Source organism: Chlorocebus sabaeus, chromosome 27 (genome assembly GCF_047675955.1).
Source record: "Chlorocebus sabaeus isolate Y175 chromosome 27, mChlSab1.0.hap1, whole genome shotgun sequence".
Taxonomy (NCBI): Eukaryota; Metazoa; Chordata; class Mammalia; order Primates; family Cercopithecidae; genus Chlorocebus; species Chlorocebus sabaeus.
In genome coordinates this window covers 48910685-48927742 of record NC_132930.1, presented here as the reverse complement: position 1 = coordinate 48927742, position 17058 = coordinate 48910685, and the positions used below count along the sequence as shown (strand labels likewise).

The 17058-nt window shown below is 59.5% G+C and overlaps 1 protein-coding gene across 3 annotated transcripts in view; it reads right to left on the bottom strand.

The window, feature by feature from the left end:
- Nucleotides 1–17058, bottom strand: part of GAK (cyclin G associated kinase) — an 88177-nt gene that overhangs the window by 44637 nt on the left and 26482 nt on the right. For all 3 annotated transcript variants that reach the window (XM_008018174.3, XM_008018175.3, XM_008018177.3), the window contains 7 exons: nucleotides 15414–15556; nucleotides 10349–10474; nucleotides 7697–7786; nucleotides 4953–5088; nucleotides 4458–4570; nucleotides 1613–1703; nucleotides 124–247 (listed from right to left, as the gene is read on the bottom strand). In XM_008018174.3, coding sequence (XP_008016365.3) covers nucleotides 124–247; nucleotides 1613–1703; nucleotides 4458–4570; nucleotides 4953–5088; nucleotides 7697–7786; nucleotides 10349–10474; nucleotides 15414–15556 — 823 coding nt within the window. The remainder of the gene's footprint in view (nucleotides 1–123; nucleotides 248–1612; nucleotides 1704–4457; nucleotides 4571–4952; nucleotides 5089–7696; nucleotides 7787–10348; nucleotides 10475–15413; nucleotides 15557–17058) is intronic.

Below are 17058 nucleotides of genomic sequence, written 5' to 3'. Positions count from 1 at the left end.
TGCCTCAGGGGCGCCTGTGGGGCCTGATGACCAGCTGTTCCACCGCGGCCAGGGAGCAAGCGCCGGGGCTGCAGCCTGGAACGAGCACACGGCTGGTCCAGGGCTCTGGAGCCTCACACTCACTTAGCGACGGACTGTATGACCTTGGAGGAGGTGTCCTTGAGGTTGGTGAAGAGCCGCTCCGTCCCACCCCGCAGAATGTCCAGGAAGCCGCTGTAGGGCTGGTCGTACTCCGCCAGGGCCAGGCCTGCAGGGAGACACAGTCTCAGCAGCCCACAGGCGCTCGGTCCCACCTCCCCAGGCGCGGGTTGCTGGCTGGGCCCAGGCAGCGGGAGCAGGGAGCAGGTGGTATGGCCAGGCCCCCAACCCACACGTACCCAGCAGCAAGCCAGGCCTCAGCACTGGCAGGTCTGACCCTGTCCTCAGCCTTTCCAGAGACCCAGAAAGTGGCCAATCTGGGTGTGGAAGGGCTATGCGGCCGCCTGAGCACAGCTGGGGCTGGGACTCTGTCTGCAGGGATAGGCCAGCCTCACGGCCACAGCTTCAGGCCACCATAACCCTAGACATGAAGGTAGAGTGGTGGACCCTGGCAGCACTGAGCAGACGGGGCACTGCAGAACCCAGTAGCTCGAGGACTCACCCTTCCTCTGGCCAGCAGAGACATAGCCGGCCACCACACCTGCATGTGTAGGACCCACACTGCATGGACCGGGGTGCCCCAGACATGGAGCTGAGCTCCTCCCTAGGAAGCAGAGCTGAAGGACCCAGGCGAAACCTCCCACACCCCAGTGGGGATGGGGGGCAAGGTCGGAAGGGGTCAGGGCCAAGCAGAGCTGCATAACCAGCTGCTGCCTGTCAGGGCCACGTCCTCAATGGCCCAGAACCTTCCGGAGTGCTCACAGCACAGAGTCCCAAGAGCATGCACCATCTGTCTCCAGGGCCCTCTCCTCTCCTCACCAGCTGAGGGCCCTCCAGGGACACCCAGGCCCATCACAGGTGCCCACTCCTCACGTGGCAGAAGGGACCACCTCACATTAGTGGCAGAACTATCTCCCCACCGCCCTCCGCCGTCCAATGTCTGCCCCTGCACTCCAGCCTCAGGGTCGCTGCTGCAGTGAAGGGTTCACCTTGCCCACAGCAGGCCTGGCCCTTCATCCCCAGTGCCTGGGAAGGAACCAGGGATGCCCCCTCCATCCCCAAAAGGGGTGTCTGTTTCCTTGGGGCCTTGGGCTGTGCCAGACACTACAACGTGATCTATGCTGGGGTCTTGGCCATGTGTAGGCTGCCTCCCACAGAACCCCTGAGCGAGGCCGCCTGGAAGCTTGGGCCCCGTCTCCTGGGCTCTGCCCTGGAGCCTCTTCCCTTGGTTGGCTTTAGTCTGAATCCCGTCCCCCTTCTGAACTGCACCAAGACACCAGCTCTGCTGAGCCCTGTGAGCCCCAGCGAACTGCCGAACCCGAGGGCGCGCTGAGGGACCCCGACCTCACAGTTGTCTCCGGTGGGAGGAGAGGCCCGGGAGAGAAGGACCCCAGACTCCGTCCCAATGTGCCGTGGGTGCCTGGGGCACAGCAGGAGCGAGGGATGGGTGGTGGGCGCAGGACGGGACACTCACCTCCACTGTAGCCACTGCCAGCGGGGCCCACAAGAGGGGGTGGCCCTCGGGACAGCACGGTGCTCCCATAACCTCCATTCTGCTCCAGAAGCTGTGACGATGAAAGTGCAGAGGTCAGTTCTCTGAACTCCCACGTCGGGGAGAGGCATGGCACGGGTGCCCTCAGAGCTCATCCTTCTGCTCCCTGATCTACGACACAGTGCAAGGGAGGAACTTCCCACAGGCTAAAGCATCAGCTGGAACTCAACAAACAAAACCACGCATGCAGCCCTCATCCCCTCACCCCGCGGCCTGTCTTGGGTGCTCAGCGCTCTAGCCCAGCTTTTCAGACTCTTGGGCTGCAGATTCTGTTCCTTTTCCTTTTCTCTCTCTTCTCAGTCTGTTCAACCATCTTTTTTTTTTTGGTAGAGACGGAGTCTCGCTCTGTGACCCAGGCTGGAGAGCTGTGGGCGCTATCTCGGCTCACTGCAACCTCCACTTCATGAGTTCAAGCAATTCTCCTGCCTCATTCTCCCGAGTAGCTGAGACTACCGGCATGCACAACCACGCCCAGCTAATTTGTTTTGTATTTTAGTAGACATGGGGTTTCACCATGTTGCCCAGGCTGGTCTCGAACTCCTGAGCTCAGGCAATCTGCCTGCCTTGGCTTCCCAAAGTGCTAGGATTACAGGGGTGAGCCACCGCACCAAGCTTTTTTTTTTTTTTGAAACGGAGTCTCACTCTGTCACCCAGGTTGGAGTGCAGTGGTATGATCTCGGCTCACTGCAGCCTCCGCCTCCCATGCCCAAACGTTCTATCGCTTCAGGTCCTGGGTTCTGGGGGCCACCCCGTGAGGCTCACTACCTCTTGGGGGCAGTATTTTATCTCACTGTGAGCTCAGCTCCATCGTGGACTGTGTTTTCTGGGGTAGTCGGTTGGCCTAAGCAGGGGTCTAACATTTGTCCCCGTGGGGTCCCGTCCTAGAAGCACTCAGATCAGAAGCACTGAGGGCCCCGCCCCATCACTAGCGGCCCGAGTCTACCCATCTGCCCAGCGGCACCTCCTCCCGCCCCCTCAGGAATCCCTCCAGCGCACTCGAGGGTGCAAGAGGCCACACCTCCCTGTGAGCCACTGTCCTCTGTGACCTCCGGGGGCGTGGCCAGGTGTTTTCTGGGAAGAGCCACCGAGCCAGGGGATGAGAGGCCCAGGCTGCTGAAGAGCGGGACCCCCAAGAGTGATCCCTTCCCGCTGCTCTCTGACACCCCCAGGGAAGCTTGCTGAGAGGCCACCAGTGACATCAACTCTCCCGCCTCAGAGTGCCCCACACCTCAAAACGCTTCCCGCACCCGACATCAGGGCTCCCTCCGCCGGTGCGCCCACCACAGTGGCCGCCAGGGAGGGGACCACAGCCTCCCCGTCTGCACTGGGCTTCCCAGCACTCCCCTGCTCCCAGGTCTCCATACCCAAGTGGCCCCCAAGGAACTGCAAACCCTCCACTCAGCCCAAATCTTCCTCCTCCCACAGGGTCCTGTCCTCAGCCAGAGACTCCAGGCAGCAGCTCTGACCTTCCCTCCCCACGCTCCACACCCACCGCCGAGGTCAGCTCCACCGCAGTGGCCTTGGAGGTTCTGGCTCCAGCTACCAGGGAGTGGAAACGACCCAAGGGCTGAAAAGGGGACAAAAAGCAGGAGCCAATAGTGCTAGGTCCTTGGACGCGGACCCCTGCAAGGGCCGCCGAGGGTCCCTGCGTGTCCTGACTGGACCCTGAGCTGGGATACCCAGTGGCCTGCCTGCTCCCCGTGCATGGGGGCCGGGCCGCGTGTCTGCTCTGCCTCAAGGATCTGGTGATGGAGATGGTACACCCTGTCCATGGCTGGGTCAAAAAAGACTTTCATGAAAGCATCTTCCAGCTAACACGTGCTGCTGCCTCCCAGGCCTCACACTTCCACAAAGCACGCAGCCCCGTGGGCCTCAGTCTCCCAGCCCCCAGGCCCTGATGCTGCCGGCAGCCACCGGTACCTGGGAGCGGTCCCTGGCCAGGCACAGCCTTGACACCACTGCAACCAGGACGCCCAGAGCTGAGCTGAGGGCCAGAAACATAGATGCAGGAGCAACTCACGCCACTCCAGGACGCCCAGAGCTGAGGGCCAGAGACACAGACGCAGGAGCAACTCACGCCACTCCAGGACGCCCAGAGCTGAGGGCCAGCTGAGCTGGCCTAGACACTAAACCCGAGAAACAGAGACACAGGAGCAATTCATGCCACCCTGTCAGGGGAAGAATCCAGAAAGGCGCCCACAGAACTCAAGGAGGCCAGAAGAGCATGTGCAGAGTGTGAAGACCTTGGCAATGGCCCCAGCGTGCCCCCAGGGTCTCGGCCCTGGACTAAGGTGGTGCCCCTGCCCATGCAGGAGGGCCCTCAAGAGCCTGTGGCTCCACACTGAGGAGGGCAGGGACCCCCAGGATGCAGGGTCTGGATGAAGCAGCATAGCCACGTGCCACCCTCCCCTCTGTGATAGGAGACTTGGGGTTCACGTGTGCCTCCCTCCCTTCTGTAGGGGGATTGGGGGCTCAGGTGTGCCTCCCTCCCCTCTGTGATAGGAGACTTGGGGTTCACGTGTGCCTCCCTCCCATCTGTGGGGGGATTTGGGACTCACGTGTGCCTCCCTCCCCTCTGTGGGGGATTTGGGGCTCACGTGTGCCTCCCTCCCCTCTGTGGGGGATTTGGGGTTCACGTGTGCCTCCCTCCCCTGTGGGGGGATTTGGGACTCACGTGTGCCTCCCTCCCCTCTGCGGGGGATTTGGGGCTCACGTGTGCCTCCCTCCCCTCTGCGGGGGATTTGGGGCTCACGTTTGCCTCCCTCACCTCTGTGATGGGAGACTTGGGGTTCACGTTGCGGGCGGCCGCGATCTCCTGCAGCTGGTGCACCACCTCGGCGATGGACAGCCGCTCCTCCGGGTTCACCTGCAGCATGGCGCCTGCGGCAGAAGCACAGCGCGCTCGGCCCCACGGTTCCCCAGACGGGTCGGCACCCCCTGCCCTGGCAGAGGTCACAGACCACCAGAGGCCACTCCCTCTATACACATCAGGGACATCAGAAGCAAGGAGGGAGCGGCAAAGGGAAGAGCAAAAACCAAACAAAATGATCAAAAACCACCACTCAGAGCACCGCAATTTCACCAGTGGGGTGGGCGGCAGGGGAGCTGTGGGGAAACCACCCGCAGGGACATTGTCAAAACCACGGTGACGGGCGGGAGTGGGGCTGGGGGAGCAGTGCCCCAGGCTGCGCGGGGTCTCCAGAAGCACGCGGGGTCTGTGCTCCAGGGTCCCGCCCCACGCACGCACCCCAGCGGGACTTACGGATGAGGCTGTGGAAGACCGTGTACTGCGTGTCCTGCGGGGGAATCGAGTACTTCCCATTGACTATTCGAAGTTTCGCTCCATCCTCAAAAGGGTGCTGCCGGAAGCACAGCAGGTACAAGATGCAGCCCAGGGCCTGTGGGGAGAGCACGGGTGACGCCCGGGCCTGTGGGAAGTGCAGGGGTGACGCCCCGGCCTGAGGGGAGTGCAGGGGTGACGCCCACGCCCATGGGGAGTGCAGCGGTGACACCTGGGCCTGTGGGGAGTGCAGGGGTGATGCCTGGGCCCGCAGGGAACGCAAGGGTGACATTGGGGCTATAGGGAGCGCAGGGGTGACACCTGGGCCTGCAGGGAGTGCAGGGGGGACGTTGGGGCCATGGGGAGAGCAGGGGTGACACCTGGGAACTCGGGGAGTGCAGGGGTGACGTTGGGGCCATGGGGAGAGCACGGGTGACACCTGGGAACTCAGGGAGTGCAGGGGTGACGCCTGGGCCCATGGGGAGAGCAGGGGTGACGCCCGGGAACTCAGGGAGTGCAGGGGTGACACTGGGGTCCACAGGGAGCACAGGGCTAATGCCTGGGAACTTGGGGAGTACAGGGGTGACACCGGGGCCCATGGGGAGTGCAGGGGTGATGCCTGGGAACTTGGGGAGTTGCAGGGGTGACACTGGGGCCGGCGGGGAACGCAGGGGTGACGTCGGGGCCGTGGGGAGTGCCGGCTGATGCCTGGGTCTGCGGGGAGAGCAGGGGTGACGCCCGGGCCCACGGGGACAAGGGTGTGGGAAGAGCACCGCAGCCATGGAGACTGGCTGAGGGTGGCCCCTTCCTTGGGATCCTGGGAGTATAGTCCATGGCGACACAAACATCACGTGACTGTGTGGAGCTGGCAGCGCTTCCCACGGCATGGGGAGGCCTGGATGCTCCACCTTTATTCAGCACAAAGAACCGTCCAGGTGGCAGTGTTAAACGGACTCCAGGTTTTCAAGATTAAAAGGTTCCGTTCAGGCTGGGCGCAGTGGCTCACGCCTGTAATCCCAGCACTTTGGGAGGCCGAGGCGGGTGGATGACAAGGTCAGGAGTTAAAGACCAGCCTGGCCAACATGGTGAAATCCTGTCTTTACTAAAAATACAAAATTAGCCAGCCGTGGTGGTGGGTGCCTGTAATCCCAGCTACTCAGGAGGCTAAGGCAGAGAATCGTTTGAACCCGGGAGGCGGAGGTTGCAGTGAGCCAAGATTGTGCCACTGCACTCCAGCCTAGCAACAGAACGAGACTCTGTCTCAAACAAACAAACCAACAAAAAGGTTCCTTTCAAAATTCAGGGGTTCCCACACTCCCTGAGGATCTATGGGCTGGTGGGACCAGCACAGACCCTGCTGTGTGCTACGCGAGGGGCAGGTGCCTGTCCTGTCCTTGGCAACAGCAGAGCCCCACTTTTCAGATCTGACCCCACACAGAGTGTAAGGCACAGGGCAGAAGCTGCAGGAAGCAGCCTCCTCAGTCCGCTCAGGATTTTCCCAGAACTGGCCTCGAATAATCTGCGACTTCTCATCAGTCACCCAGTTATGTGAGCCCAGAGGAGGGATTGGGGATGACTTCGGCATCAGGATCTTATCCAGTCAAGAATAAGAGCTCACACCGAGTCCCCAGGCTGGGCAAGAGCCAGCCAGGAGTGTCCTCGTGCGGGATGTGCAGACGGCCAGTCACTGGGGCGGGCCGAGAACACAGGCAAGGACCACGTACACAGCCCCATCCTTCCACACTCCTCAAGGGACATAGGGACTCAGTCTGCGGCCCCACGGGCTGTCTGTGTGCAGCCCATGTGCTGCGGCTGATGGCATGGCTGTCCCGGTCCTTAGGCAGATACACCATGGAGGGCCAACTGCCGCATCTGGCGGCTGAATGACAGGGTGAGGGGATGTCAAAGGAACCACAAGGCAGGACGCCTTCCACACACGGTCACCCTCAGTCAACGGGGACATGGCCTTGGAGAGGTGCAGGGAAGAGGAAGGAGACACCACAGGAGACACGCAGGAGACACCACAGCCTTCAGGCTCAGCCCTCACTCTGGCCTGGTTCTGAGCAGGGGAGCTGAGCACACCAAGGCTGGGGTGTGGCAGGGATGCTCCTGGGTCAAGGCACTCAGGACCAGACGCACAAATGGGGCTGAGGGAAGCCTCAGGCGGACCCAGCCACGCAGGCTCTGGGCCAACCCAGCTGCACAGGACGCCCCCGACTGCTACTCGATTCATCCCCATTAGAAGAAGTCAAGGTTGGGCCGGTCGCGATGGCTCACGCCTGTAATCCCAGCACTTTGGGAGGCTGAGGCAGGTGGATTGCTTGAGCTCAGGAGTTCGAGACCAGCCTGGGCAACATGGTGAGACCACACCTTCTACCAAAACCACGAAATAATAGCCGGGCATGGTGTGCACCTGTGGTCCCAGCTACTCAGGAGGCTAAGGTGGGAGGATCCCTTGAGCCCAGGGGCCGGAGGTTGCAGTGAGCCTGAGCAGAGGTCGCACCACCGCACTCCAGCCTGGGCGACAGAGAAAGACCGTCTCCAAAAACAAAAATAGTAGTAGTCATGGTGATCCTTAAGGAAAGGAAAAAGAAAAGGGGAGTGGAGGAGAAGAGAGGGCTGAGGAGGCAGGCCGGTTCGGAGTGGCAGGTGCCCAGCCCATGCTGCCTGGGGTTGAGTAGGGCGCACAGAGTCAGGCACTGCCACTGAGAGGCGCCGGACCTCACCCAGATATCCTGCTTCTCGCCGATCGGGAAGTTGGAATACAAGTCTATGATTTCTGGCGTTCTATACATTGGTGTCGTATTCCTCGTGATCTGAAAAAACACAAACATTTCAAAGGAAAAGTTGCACCCCACAAACAGTATTTTTTCTGTTGCATCACTTTCGTGCAGCTTTCCAAATGCACAGCAGACTGAGGAGCAGCCTGCCCCGCACACTGTGCTCCGGGATGACCGCAGGCCAGTCAGCCCCATGTACCAGCTCCTCTGTCATCTTCAGCCTCAGCGCGCTCCTTACGATGAGGACTGAGTCATTCACCTCCTGCAATCTCCTACGGCCTCCCGTGCTTCACGGCACGTCGGAACCAATGCACTGACCTGTTGCGCACCGAATCCGCTTGCTGAGAAGGGTGTCTCACCTGGCACAAGGGTCCCGCTCCAGAGTGGCTGCACCCAGAGCAGCTTCTGTGACGCCCAGAGCCCCAGGGTACACGAAAGGCTGTGGAAGGAGGAAGCTGCCCACCAAGTTCACCCCACTGGTTCAAGGTTAACAAGGGAGAGCCTCACAAACATACGGAGGCACTTGTGAGAGGCAGAGGCTGGGCCGCAGAGCTGTGAGGAGAGAATGAATCTCTGTGCACGGCAGACACACAAACTCCACCCTCAGCTGCAGATTCGCAGGAGAGCAGTGGGCAAGTGGGCTCTGCAGTTATACAGCAGGACAGCCCATGGCCTTGGGCAGGCCACAGTTTCTTAAAGGGAACGGGAAAATGAGAGCTGATGGAAAGCAGGATAAAGCGCCCTCCACTGGAAGACCTGCTTTTCAGGAATGACCTCCCTCAGGCCGAACAGTCAGCTACAAATGCAAGACACAAGAGCAAGAAGGCCCGAGTCCAGAAAGCGCAAATAACTCCTACAGTTCCAAGACACAGGGCGAGAGCAGGCTACGCGTGGCAGGAGACGGCATCTATCTGCCCATCTCTAGAAAAAGCAGCTTGGGAGGAGAGCCAAGGATGTGAGGGGCTTAGAGGAAGGAGGGGCTGTGAGAAGGCACCCTGTGTTTTCAGCTCCACTTTTTGTTACCTTCAACTGCTCTAAAAAATAAAGTCTGTTCAGGCCGGGCACAGTGGCTCACGCCTGTAACTCCAGCACTTTGGGAGGCCGAGGCGGGTGGATCGCGAGGTCAGGAGTTTGAGACCAGCCATGGCCAACACGGTGAAACCCCATCTCTACTAAAAATACAAAAAATTAGCCAGGCATGGTGGCAGGTGCCTGTAGTCCCAGCTACTCCGGAGGCAGAGGCAGGGGAATCACTTGAACCCGGGAGGCGGAGGTTGCAGTGAGCGGAGATTGTGCCACTGCACTCCAGCTTGGCGACAGAGTGAGACTCCATCTCAAAAAAAATTAAAAAGTAAAAAAAAAAAGTCTGTTCATACAAATAGGCAGATAAGCCCAAACGCATTTCAAGTGAGTTGACAGAACCACTCCGGAGGAGGAAATGCACCCCAGCACTTCTACGGGGAGCCCTCAACAACCCATCCTGGGTCTCAACTGCAAGTGCGGAGGGAAGGGCTATAGCAAGCCCTGGGCCTTGCAGGGTCTGCTTCCTCGGTGCCAGGGAAGGTCGCCCTGAGACTGTGGGCTGTGCAGATGCCGGCCAGGCCCTCACTGAGGAGGAACCGTGGCCCCATGGACATGCTAGAGCTGCAGGTGCCAGTGGCTCTGCCATGGAGACGGGTGTGTCCGTGTGGGGCGTGAGCACCCACGTGTACTGTGCATGGCACGTGAGCTCAGAGGGCCTGGGGGGCTGCCTGGCCGCCATGCTCAGATGTTCCCTGCCCCCACCATTCCTATTTTCTGTTCTGTGTTGTTTGTACACATTACATACACTTTTTATGCAGAGTAAGCTAGCTGTAGGAAAATGCAGAAACTGCAAATGAGCAGCTTGGGGAGCCTTTGGAATGGATGCCCCAGGGGCCCCACCAGCATCCTGGTCCCAGAGCCTGTGCCCCTGCGGTCCCTGCCCTCTGCCCATCCCAGGACACCCCTTCCCAGTCACCAATGCCGAGGGCAGCTCTGCGGGTTCCCATCTCTTTTCGGTCTGAGTCTCCCTCAGGGGCATGTGGACCCACCCAGACTGCCACAGGATGCCAGCTGCTCACACTCAGAGGACGCGCCACTCACTCCCCCGCAGGGGTCTCGGGGATGGAGCCGTCCAGTCTCCCAGGCACATGTATTTCTAAGTGATTTTTTTAAATTAGGCATTTGTGTTTTAAAGGGTAACAGAGTTCTGGCGATGGATGCTGGAACAACTCTGCAGGGGTTTCGGCCGCCGAGCCGCCCACTTACAGTGGCCACAATGACAAAGTACTGTTACGCACATCTTACCGTGACCAAAAATCCAAGAAAAAAACAGCCCTACAACACTCGGGGCAGGACTGGGAGGACGACGGAGGGGAAGTGCCACATTCCACATCTCGAGGGCGCGGCCGCTGACCCGGCCACGGAGGCCGGCCTGGGTGATGCTGCTCAGGTTCTGGCTCCAGGACGGCTGCACGTCCGCACTCAAAGCACCCCGGCGGGAAACAGCACTCAGCACTCAGGGCGCGGAACGCGGGAAGGGCCAGCTTCCCCCAGCATAGGCCGCGCTCAGCTCACCTCTTCCTCCACCAGGGCTCGCCTCTGGGCGCTCCAGCTGTAGTCGGGGTAGTGCGAGATGGTCGTGGCACTGCCAAAGTCACACAGCTTAATGGTCCCTTGATTACTAAGCAACAAGTTCTCAACCTGTAAAATTCCAGAAGACAGCCCCATGAACTTGGCGTAGACAGAGACGGGACTTCAGGGAAAATGCACGGGTATGAGACACAGCCAGGGCCCTTTGCAGACAGCGCTCGCCCAGGGCCGCGGCTGCAGCACCTCACACCTGCGGACACAGCCAGCTCCGCACCGGCCAGCACAGGGTGCAGGGGCTGCTTCAGGCCTAGGCAGAGGGGCTCTGGCGGGGTGTCCGGCCTGAGAAGCAGGCCCCGAGGGGTTGAGGGATTTCACAGAGGTCAGCAAAGAAGCCTTCCTCAAAGATGTCTTAAATAACTTCTGATCAAATGTAATATGTGTAATTCAGAAAAATAAAAAGCAGAAAATTAAGAACGACCCATAAATCAAAGAAAGATAACTCAATTAATAATGTATTAATAAACGAGGGCTGGGTGCAGGGGCTCACGCCTGTAATCCCAGCACTTTGGGAGGCTGAGGCAGGCGGATCACCTGAGGTCAGGAGTTCAAGACCAGCCTGGCTAACATGATGAAACCCTGTCTCTATTAAAAATACAAAAATTAGCCAGGCGTGGTGGTGGCCGCCTGTAGTCCCAGCTACTTGGGAGGCTGAGGCAGGAGAATCGCTTGAACCTGGGAGGCAGAGGCTGCAGTGAACCAAGATCGCGCCACTGCACTCCAGCCTGGGCGACAGAACGAGACTCCATCTCAAAAAAAAGTATACAGAGACACACAGAACCAGAAAGGGCCACACAGTTGTGAAGCCACATTACACCTCCTGGTGCGGCTCTGATAACAGGGCCCAGGAGCTCGGGCCCAACAGGGAGTCCAGCGAGTGCCACTGAGAAGCCACGGACGCCAGAAGCTGCACGTGCAACAAGGCGGCAATGCAGTGACTCAGCCCCACACGGCACACACCCGTCTTCACGGCACAGCCATGGCAAACAGCTGCCAGCACCAGGCACCCACGTAGAACAAGAGGAGAAAGCCTCATCCCACAGCTCACATAACCAAAGAAGCCTCAGCCCCAACATCAGGGCAAACCACAGATCTTTCTGGAGACAGCCCAAAAGAGCTCCTTCTGAGACAGGGAACGGGCGGCTTCTTCAACAAGACAGACAGCACAGACGTGGCGGCACGGCCAGTACGGGCATCCCCTCTGGAGGGTAAGAACAATGCCAGCACAGAGCTCCGGGAGGGCAGCGTGCCAGCCACAGACGGAAGGTGCTCGGCACGCACGCGGCCAGTCCGGGCTCCCACAGGCATCAAGGAGAAGGCAAGTCAGGGAAAAGGTAGGCACCTCCCCAGAGGAAGCCCAAGTTCTGACAAGCCAGCCTCGTCGACAGGAGAAAAATGCAAACCAAGGTCACGGGCACCCAGGACAGACTGAGGGAGCAGCACCCACCATGCCTTGAGCTGGCAAAGGGCAGAGCCGTGGCATCCAAGAGTGCAAGGGGACACCCAGGGTTAGATGCTGACGTTCTCTGACCACAGTGGCCTGCAGACCCCAGTCCTAGAGAGGACGCCTGCTCTGCGGACCAGCAAGCTGGACAGGCTGTCCACACGGTGCAGACAGGATGGTTCATCATAAACAAGGGAAAGAAACGGACAGGCACGCCACCCATGGCCGACCAGAGAAACCCAGCGAAGCCGAAGGCCACCACTGGTCCTCGAGGAGGTGCGGGCCACACTTGGACAGAGGCCTCTGAAGCACAGGGCTGAGCAAGAGAACCCGATGCAGAGCGTGGGGCCAGGCACCACTCACAGGACGTCCAGAGGAGAAAAGATCAGTGACCCTGGCTCGGATGCTGACAGCGGGGAGACGCGCCGGCACGCGGCCACTGAAGGCCCAGGAGCGCCCCACCCCTCGCGTGTGCCCGTTCCCATTCTACAGCCAACAGAGAAGAAGTTGTGTGCACAGCAGGACAAGGCACGGGTCAGGCGAGTGGGGCCGCACGTGCTGCCTGCCCCTCCGCGAACAGCCGTCCAGACTCCTGCAGCGGAGTCCACAGGTGCACACCCGCGGGCTGCAGTGCTGGCCTGGGCTCCTGCCACGTCACCGTGGAGCAGCGGCAAAGACCAGGGCTGTGAAGTGCAGGCCTGGCTCACAAGCCCTGATTCTTCACAAACTTCAACCCTTCTGTTACTGTTTTCCTTAGAATACATACTCAAGCCCTGCTATACGACCCACTGCACTTCAACAACGCAAACCAGGAGGGTCTCGGTGCCGTGAGAAAACCCGCCACTCAGAGCCTCCTCAGGAAGAACCAGACAGCGAACGGCACCTTCCACGGGCAGGACCGGCCCCTCCTGGAGCCCTGCAGCCCGGTCCGTCACAACGGGGCCTCAGGCACACGGGTTTCTGGAAACCAGGGGTCTTGCTTGCAACCTTGAAGAAGCTTCCCTGGAAAGCAACCCTGTGTGCTGGGCAGAATGTACTTCCAGAAAAGGAAAATACAAGGAAAGACGAAACAGAAGGAAGAGAGGGAGGAAGGAAAGGAAGGAGCAGGAGCAAAAGGGCCTGGGGCTCAGGAGAAGGCTCCACGGCAGCGCCCACAGGCATCTGCCCAGCCGGCCACCTTACATCCTGGCATTCTAGGCCCTCTGAGTTCAGGGGATAAACGACAAAGGCCACCCTTACCCATATTCAAAATCTATGTGAAGATACCTGTGTTACAAGGTATGGGCGTACAGCCAAGTAGAGAAAAGGCGGCCCTAACCAGAGAAATGCAGAGGGAAGCTGCCTGCCACAGCCTTGGCCCCAGGTGGGCTGAGGCAGAATGAGCCTGTGTAGGAAGAACAGCTCGGTCTGGGTGCCCGCAGCTTGGGCACCCCCACCCAGGGCACACGGAGAGCTGCGGCTTGGGCCTCCCGCCCAGGGCACACGGGGAAAGCTGGTGGGCTCCAGGGCCTCCTAGGTACCCACGAGCAGATGCTGGAGAGGAGGTGGGCCCAGGTGGCCGCATGGGCAGACACGAGCCAATGCACTGGGTGCAGGGCCAGGTAGACACAAGGACACAGCTCTCACCTCAGGTCACACAAGGTCAATTCCAGGTGGACGAAACCTCCAGACACATGCCAGGTGGATTTTAGCCCCTGGAGGAGCAGCTGGGGTGGGTGCTGGGAGCAGGACCTGAAACAGCACCGTGCCCCACAAGAGACGCCACGGGGCTGGGGCCTCACTGGCCTCCCCGTCCCCTCGGCCGGAGCAGTGGTGGGGAGCCAGGGTCAGCAAGGGCGTCCTCCACAAGCCATGGCCAGAGGCACCGCTCCAGATTAGGGAGGTCTGAGAGAAGCCACACTTTGGGAAAACCAGGGAAGGCTGAGAATAGGAGGGCAAGAAACAAGGCTCGGTTCCTCCCACCTCACTGCAGATAATGGTGTCGAAACCACATAGAAAATGTCCTGGCCGGGTGCAGCGGCTCACGCCTGTAATCCCAGCACCACGGGAGGATCATCTGAAGTCAGGAGTTCAATACCAGCCTGGGAAACATAGTGAAACCCTGTCTTTACTAAAAATACAAAATTAGCCAGGCATGGTGGCAGGTGCCTGTAATCCCAGCTACCCAGGAGGCTGAGGTAGGAGAATCGCTGGAACCCGGGAGGCAGAGGCTGCAGTGAACCGAGATCGTGCCACTGCACACCAGCCTGGGCGACAGAGCAAGACTCCGCCTAAAAAAACAAAACAGAAATGTCCTCACGTCCCCAGAGACATGGACAAAAGCATCTGGGAGTGATGAAGCTTTAAAACTCTTTAGCAGGCTGGGCGCAGTGGCTCACGCCTGGAATCCCAGCACTTTCAGAGGCTGAGGCAGGTGGATCACTTGAGCTCAGGAGTTCCAGACCAGCTTGGACAACATGGCGAAACGCCATCTCTACTGAAAATACAAAAACTAGGCAGGCGTGGTGTGCGCCTGTGGTCCCAGCTACTCAGGAGGCTGAGGTGGGAGATCACCCGGGCCCAGCCAGTCAAGGCAACAGTGAGCCCTGTCAGTGCCGCTGCACTCCAGCCTGGGCTGTAGAGCCAGACTCTGACTCAAAAAAAAAATACCCCAAACGACCTGTTCAGCAAAAGCAACTGCTTCAGCAAGGAAGACGAGCGCCACCACGGGCAGGCCGCACACAAGCTTCATGGATACGGGAGAAGCCTCACAAAGTCCTGCGTTTTTTAGAAAACACTGCGGGAGTGAAAACTGGGTCACAAACAAGAAGACGCCACATCACAGCAACCCCCCAATGCCACGCCTCAGAGAAACCTGTGATGACAGCAGAGATGGGCAGGGGAGTCTGCCCATGAACGGAATGGGAGGTGCAGTGGGGGGAGTCAGGAAATGCAGAGAGCTCCCCTCAAGCTGAGCAGGTAAGGGGTCCAGCCCCCCATCCCAGCGCCTGTGACAGGGCCAAACAGAGGAGCGCTGGGCTTCCTCCTGGCTCCAAGAGGCCAAACCAGGGAGGGACTGCGGACTGCAGGACTGCCCAGGGGCCAAGGAAGGCGCACGGGGTGAGCAGGAGTTGGAGGCCTGGGCCAATACCTCCAGGGGGCTGAGGAAGGAGCGTGGGGTGAGCAGGAATGGGAGGCCTGAACTGACAGACACCACTGGCGAGCACCCTTGTCCGCAGCTCCCCACGGAGAACGGAGTGAGCAAGCGCCCAGCATGGGGACCTGGAATTCCATACAGAAGCTACAGGCTGTGAGCACCCCCGGCTGCGAGTGAAGGCCCCCAGCACAGAGGTGGGGCCATCCCCTCTGTTGGCAAAGGCCTGTGAGACAGATGGTAATTTTCTTCAGGGCTGGAAAGGCGACGTTTCTGGAAGATCCGCTTCCACCATTGAGAGGCTCACGCACATCTTCTAGGTGAGATGGTGCAGCCTCACCTGCTCTCACCCTCGCATCCTAACCAAGCGGGACCCCCCGCAGAGTCTGTGAGCCGCGTGTGGAGGGAGTCGTTACCTTGAGGTCCCTGTGGATGATGGGCGGCTTCTGCCGGTGCATGTGCTGCACGGCACGGCACGTCTGGTAGAAGATCTTCAGAACCGTGTCGCACGACAGGGGACCTCGAGACTCCATTTTCTTCAAAAATTCCACCAGCTGCCCTAAAAGAGAATGAAACTCACATGGAGGCAGGAGAACAGGGTCTGGAAGCAGGGAACCTAACGCTGTTTCACTTGGACTTCCCAAAACTAAATGGAAAGGAAAACTCTTAACTTTTCACGCCTGAGTAACAAAAGGACCAGAGGTGACTCCCTTTGACCTTTTCTGCCTGGCAGATGGGAAATTGCCTGACTGCAGGTCTCGTCTTTGTTTGCAACTCTGTAACTTCAACCTTGCCTCCAATCTGATTCCTAATCAATCAGATGTTTGCACAGGAGTGTGACCTTCTGGTTGGCTGCTCTCTGCAGCAATCAGGCTGATGGCAGGTCACCGCTTCCTTTACATGAGGTGAGCACGAAGTGGCCAGTGGGAAACCTCGGGGGGTATTTGGACCCGAGAAAATTCTGCATCTAGGCCCTTGAGCCGCTGCCCGGGCCACCCCCACGCTGTTGAGTGTACTTTCATTTTCAATAAATCCCTGCTTCCATTCTTTTGTTGCTTCATTCTTTGTTTGGCTGGACGTTTTGCCCAATTTGTTAAAAACGCCAAAAACCTGGACAACTTGCAGTCACCACCCTCTCCTGTTAACATCACCATGGAGCTATCAGTGCTCTGCCCTCCCTGGCCCCAGGCCACGCTACGGACTCCGCCACGCCAGGCCACGCTACGCTACGGACTCTGCCATGCTGGGCCACACTAGACTCCACCATGCCCCAGGCCATGCTACGGACTCCACCACCCCCAGGTCACGTTACAGACTCTGCCACCCCCCAGCCCACGTTGCGGACTGTGCCATGCCGGGCTACGCTTCAGGCTCCGCCACACCCCAGGCCACATTAGAGACTGCCACGCTGGGCCATGTTACAGACTGCGCCACGCTGGGCCACATAGCCTTTTCCAGCCACAGCCCCAGTCGAGCTCGCCCTGAGTGCCGCTCCCACCTTTCCTTCAGCTGCTGTAGAAAGGGCTGCGGGTATGAGGATGCCCACCACAGCCCCGTGTGGGACCACCACCCAGCAGCAGGGGTGGGCCCGGAGCAGCCCCACAGTCAAGTCACAGAGCAGAGGCCAGGGGGCAAGACGCCCAAGCACCACCGAAGCAACAACCACATTGGCGTCCCAGCAGCCGAGTCTTCGAGCCGTGAACGTGAGAACCACATCGGCGTCCCAGCAGCTGAGCCTGCGAGCCGTGAACGTGAGAACCACATGGGCGTCCCGGCAGCCGAGTCCGCGAGCCGTGAACGTGAGAACCACATGGGTGTCCCGGCAGCCGAGTCTGTGAGCCGTTAACATGAGAACTACATCTGCGTCCTGGCAACCGAGCCAGGCGTGTCATTAACATGGACACAGAGAGAGAGGAGTACAAATACACAAGTGCTCAAACCTCTAAGTGAACACTCAGTGTCCTCAGATGACAAATGACCATTCTCACATTCACACAGTCTCAATGCCTGCACGTGGCCCACACCCCAGGGAGCCTGTCCTACCGTGGCTGGCACCTTCCA